The 5,918-nt window shown below is 47.6% G+C and overlaps 1 protein-coding gene across 1 annotated transcript; it reads left to right on the top strand.

The window, feature by feature from the left end:
* Positions 1–2,043: 2,043 nt before the first annotated feature.
* Positions 2,044–3,527, top strand: Blos3 (Biogenesis of lysosome-related organelles complex 1, subunit 3). The gene has a single exon (XM_077647487.1). It carries the CDS (start codon positions 2,231–2,233, stop codon positions 2,732–2,734), a length of 504 nt encoding a protein of 167 aa, XP_077503613.1. The 5' UTR covers positions 2,044–2,230; the 3' UTR covers positions 2,735–3,527.
* The last annotated feature ends 2,391 nt before the right edge of the window (positions 3,528–5,918 follow it).

Genomic DNA, 5,918 nt, shown 5'->3' with positions numbered 1-5,918 from the left:
GCGGTAGTATAACTTGGCAGTCCTGTTCAGCTTCATCAAAAACCCTGTCACCGCGGCCAGAAACGGCCGCTAACACCGCTCCGTTAGAGCACATGATAAGCACGTCCGCTCGCTAGCGCGGCCGGAAGTCGAATAGTAGGTCACCGCTGCGGTACTAAACTTTCGTCTACTATTGACGAAATCCAACATTTATTTGTCTAATAAATAAGCTGAATTCTTAATAAAAACTAGGCGAGCAGTGTGATACGGTATGGCCCGGTGACAGGACAGGCAACTAAGTGACTTCGCAAAACTACGACTTGGGATGGCAAAGCCAAGAGAAAAAAAAAAACTAAGCAAAGAGCGATGAAGCAAGATTTCGTCGCTAAATGATGTGCAGAGCTAGCATTAAGAAAACCAAATCCAGCTGCTCAGTCTGTTCTTCAATTTAGGAGTTTGATCTTGTACTTCACTTAACGGTCAGGTGTCCCGCATACAAATTAAAGATTTTGTGATCATTGCCCAAGCTGCTGGTACCTGTATCATCGATTTGCATATTGCTTGGCTTCTTGCTAATTTTTTTCGGAGACCAAACTCCACTGTATAGATGACCACTTGCTTTTTGAATTTCTGCGCGATTTTAGTCGCATTTAGGTTCTCTAGTGACGATGACAAGATTGTGCATCGTGCACATATGAATCCAACTTTATAGTCTGTATACATACAGGCCTTCGTTGTGGGCATTCATATCCCCTGACAGTACACTCACTGACTTGTCCCCAAACTTATCGACATCTTCACTCAGACAGTGCACTATACGTTTTCGCTTTCTTTGCGATTGTTACCAGTTCACAATAAGCGATGCCGAGAATTGTTTTTTTCTGTTTATTGCACCTGAGATCCAGAGATGTTCTTTATATGAGCTTTATGCTTTGCCATTTCACCTTTTCATTAATTATTATACGTCGCCCACCATTTTATTTCCTCCATATTTGCTGCAGCCTGCTCAAACATGCAACGTTTACTAAATGGCAGGTCTTCGAAGTCTGCTGGGACGTGCCTCCCGAACATCATACATATTTCTCTTCTTTTAATAAATGTCGCACGAGGATCCACCGCCGATGCGGTTACCCGCATAGCTTGCATCTGATACCAAGTCCGCAGCACAACTGCAAAGCTGTCCAACGCCGCGGCTCTACGAACTCACCCGAGCATTTCACAAAGATCAGCAGAATCCAAAACAGCCTGAGACAATACCATCAAATTATCAGCGACCAATAGTAGACCACCGAGGAATCAGCCTCCAATAGGGACAATCCTCATACAGCGCAAGGCACAGAGAATGACCAGTACGAACAATGACTTTCGCAGTGCCAAGTACAGCGCTTGCGTCCGCACTTGATGGATCGTAGTACAAGGCTGGCGCATGATGTTGTAGCGTATGGATGAAGTCCCTTCCTTATCTGGTGCACTGGAAGTCCGGTGGAAAAAGCCGAAAGCCATAAGAGCCACGTGGCCGGGGGTGCGAGTTCTCGAGGGAGGGTGATGTACACATAGGTTGCTTCTTCACCCGCGTGGATGGTGAGAAGTCTGAGCGTTTTTATAAAAGGCGTTTCAGCGAAGCTCGCAAGATTTTTTTTTTTTAATCGGCTTTTTGAAGTCTAACCAGTGAACTGGTGAACTAAATTTTATAGATGACTTTCAACTGTTCTGTTTAAGTGCCTGGTTGTATAATAAAGGATTTGTAGCTGGCCGCTAGTATCGCATCAGTTTTCAGAATTTAGAAAACGTTACTGTGGTCGTCGCTGTGGCTAAGCGAATTTAGGCCATCCTGCGCGCCATTCGAAAGCCGCGCGGAAGAAGCGGCATAACTTATATCACGTGACTTTTTGTCCTGCCCGCACGGTAACTGGTTAAGACGGTAACATTTTATTTCATGCAGGCTGCAGCATGTAGATAAAAAAATATATAAAGGCGTCCAGAGAACTCGCCGGTTTTCAGCAGGCCCTTCACTTCTCAGTAGGCACTGCAGCAGTAGTGCGGCCAAGCCAAGCCAATGGAAGAAGGGAGGCTGTCGTGCAAGTGATAAGGCTACTGTCGCTACTGTGGTAGCTGTGGTGCGTGTTATCGAGAAGTGGTGCAACTAGTATCTTGTCTATGGCATGTACCTCTGCGACAAGCAGGTAACCTAACCGCATTACGCTGTTTGTTACATTATTGATTGGCGGAGTGCTCCACCTTTAATTCAGCAATGGCGGCGCCAACGGACGCGGAGATGATCGCGCCAGTCGAGCAGCTGAACGTTGCCACCAGCCAACAGGCGACTGTCGTCTGCGGGGAGGCTTCCGAGTCGGACGACGAGGATCTCAGCGTTGCCACCACAACGGTCGCCAGCGACATGAGTGTTTCGTCTGTCCCCGAGAGCGTCACGTCGAGTGAACGCAGGTCCTCGGAGCTTGGCCAGCACAGGACGCTGCTGCACCGAAAGCTCCGCGAACGTAACGGTAGCTTACGGCGGAACTGCATCGAAATGGTGCGCCAGCCGTACCAGTACGCTGTCCGCGAGCTTGGTGGAATTTCTCAGAACCTTGTGCGCTCCCAGCAACTCCTACAGGAAGTTTCGGCTTCCCTCAGAAAACTGACGAACGAGCTCTTCCAGATTGAAGACAAAATCGACACAATACAACACTGCAATGCCATTCCGGAAATAACAATACCGTCGTCGAATCTTAGTGCGTCGCCGGAATGCCATTGATGTTATTCTTTCACCGGCACTTAAATAACCGTTTCAGATGTCAGTATCACACGGATGCCAAGGATTTTGCTTCCTTTACACTGGCCGAGTTTCGGTGTACTCAAAACGCTGCACGCAGGAACGCATGCAGCGATTTGTCGGGCTTAATGTTGCATGCCAGGGTTGCTTTTGCTTTAGTATTGAAGAATATTGGGCTCACAAACCACACATATGTGGCACAATCCCTGCAGCTGCTGCACTTACGACTCGTTGACTGCTTGCTCATCTGCTGTGAAAAGAAAAAGCTCCAGCTGCATTTGGCCCATCAGCCAGTGCCACACAAAAAAACTTTCTCCAAGCCTACTGAAAACTGCAGCAAAAATTGGGTCAAATGGCACAATCTGTAAAAAAATGTCAATTGCAATCACCAGCCACGCTTTGTCACCAGGATGTTGCTACAGAGAAGCCTGTACCACTTCTTGTGCAGGGATGGTCAGCGGTTAGATGAAAGCAAGTGCAGGAAGTCGTCTCTGCTCACACCAGTGCTTGTGAATTACTTTCAGTTGTGCCAAAAACAATTCTGTGCTCGCACCAGCTTTAGTGTGCAGCTCTTGCAGCTGAGTAAACTGCACATAGTTGTGTCTACACATGGCAACAGTGTGAATCCATTATTTGCCGACTTGCGCAGTCAAATCAGCATCTTTCTTTTGCTCTATTTGTGCACGAATAACGGGGCACCTCCCAATTTTTTTTTTTCTAATCCACTGACCCTAAAGTGCTCTATTAAATAAACTAAGCTACTGCATGTGAAAAATGGTGCCCATGGGGGTATGACAACTTAGCATTGAGAATGAATTCTTGATGCTGGATCTCACCTTCACTCAGCAGGTTATCCACAACTAATGATGTGAACAAGGTGCCTTGAAGCACAACTTCTACTACGAATTGGTTCACCACTGACCAAATGAAAAAAATGTGTTAGCACTGTGTGGCCACTTTATTTTTTTGCAGTTGCAACATCAGCATTTGATTAAGTTAGATCATTGCATCACTGCACCCATTTTCATGTCGTCAAAGCATTACTTACTCTAAAGGTTCTTCAGACGATTGAGAAGTGTGGTACAGCAGTTGCAAAAGGTATTCCATTATTGTGTTGCAAACTGTTGTGCAAAGGTAGACGTGTTATTTTTTAAAGCGAAATTTATTGCCCCAGGGCATCGATGATGGGTGAAGGTGTGATGAATGATGTAGTAGAGATTAAATGAATGGAAAAAGGTTAGCTGCTTTGATGAAGTCCAGTTGAGAACGATGGTATGGTCCCTGCGTCCAGGCAATGTATGAAGCAGGGTTGCTTGGATCCTTGTAGGCTTGAGAGCTGGGCAGTCCCACAGTAAGTGATGAATGTCTGCCTCAATGTCCTCGTGTTTACATATTGGACACCCTGGCCGAGGAAACGAATCTCGGTACTGAGGCCACTTCCGAGTGACGGCTGGTGTGAGGGCAACCCCGACCCGGATCCTCCTAAGCGCAACCTCCTCTGCACGGGTAAGACCACGGGGGAGGGTTACCACACACGAAGGGATGAGAGCACGTGTGTGGCCCTGGAGGAGTTCCTTTCTTGATGAAAGAAGGGTAAAATTGTCCAAATGAAGGAGCCGAGGTGGTGATGAGTTTGTATTTGCAAGGTAGGTCGCTAAATCTGCCTGGCTTTGATAGGTCAGCAGATCCCGTGAGACCCACTCAATACGTACTGGCTGCGGGATGCGTGCCGCGAGCCGGTGGATGTCCTAAAATATCGTTGGACAGCAGCTAACACGTCATAGCAACCGAACAACTTGAAGGGCGTCGGTGCGGATGGCAACGTGGGCCGCAGGGAGCATAGCTCTGTCGGCCACGGAGCAGAGTGCTTCTTGAACTGCAACGAGCTCGGCACAAAAGGACGAAGGGGGTTCCGTAAGCTGAAACCAAGAGGTTTGATTCAGGGCAGGTCTGGACGGGCAATAGATAGCTGTTGTTGCTTTGCAGTCTTGTATGCTTGCGTCTACGTAGACAACAATGGATCCTTCAGGCACGCAAGCATCTTGTTCCTCAAATTTCTGGCGAAGCAATGATGCCGAATTAGCAGATGTTAGCTTGTTGTCGCTGAGCTGCACAAACTTCCATGGGGGAAGAACTGGCGTTGGCGGCTGAAGAATCGAGTGTGACGTTGCATAAGACCTCAGTGCATGCATGGAGTGTGATATACTGGCCTTAAGGCTGCGTGATTCACGGCGCTGCTGCACCAGCTCATCAATGGTATCGAGCTGCGCATTCTCTTGTAAAGCTATGACCGGTGTGATGCGTGGAAGGCACGTAATGGTCCTCGTAGCCTCTCGGTTCATGGCTTCAAGGCGATCCGATTGGGCTCTTGTAAGATGTTGAAACTGGGCTTGATAAACAATACGTGGCTGCAGAACTGCCCTCACCAATTGCCGTGCAACGAATGAGCCTGCACCACCAGTTTTAGGGGCAATTCTTCTAATCAAACCCAAAGTCTGAATAGCTTGCCTTTTTGCCTGAGAAAGCCATGCAGTCGCTGATCCTGATTGGTGAATCATTAAGCCAAGGATTTTTACACTTGGGACTTTGCTGTAGTGGGGTGCCCGATAGACAAAGACGGATTGGACTTGCAAGTTTAGGGCGTCCCCAGCGGTTGGCAACTGAAGTGTATGTTGTTTTATGCATGGATAGCTAAGTCCGATGGATGATGCGTAATTACAGGTTACATCCAAGGCAGATTGAAGACTTGTGTTATTCTATGCAGCACGTTTGCACTTGCGTGCAGTAGTCGTGCCTTTTCGTAATGAATATTTTTATGCAGAAACAAGCAGGTAGATATGTGGTTAATGTCCCAAAATTGCAAATAGGCTATGGGGACACCATTGTATAGGGCTCGGGACTTAGTTTAACCAGCTGCAACTCTCTTGTGTGCACCAACATAGCACACCTTTTGCCTCCACTGAAATGCAACTGCTGTGGTAAGGAATTCACCCACAGCCTAGGGTTTGCAGCCGAATGCTACAGCCACTGGGAGACCACAGCTGGCTGAGTGGCTGTAACTTTGTATGTTCTTCCGTTACAGTCTGAAGGTTTCTGCTGCGTTAGGTTGTGCCTCTTATGTGCCCGTCCACTCCATGCCCAACTTGCATAACAAGAGGAAAGCATG

This window comes from Amblyomma americanum, chromosome 1 (assembly GCF_052857255.1).
Source record: "Amblyomma americanum isolate KBUSLIRL-KWMA chromosome 1, ASM5285725v1, whole genome shotgun sequence".
Lineage (NCBI taxonomy): Eukaryota > Metazoa > Arthropoda > Arachnida > Ixodida > Ixodidae > Amblyomma > Amblyomma americanum.
Note: the sequence above shows the minus strand (reverse complement) of the source record. Positions and strands in the feature narration are given on the sequence as shown.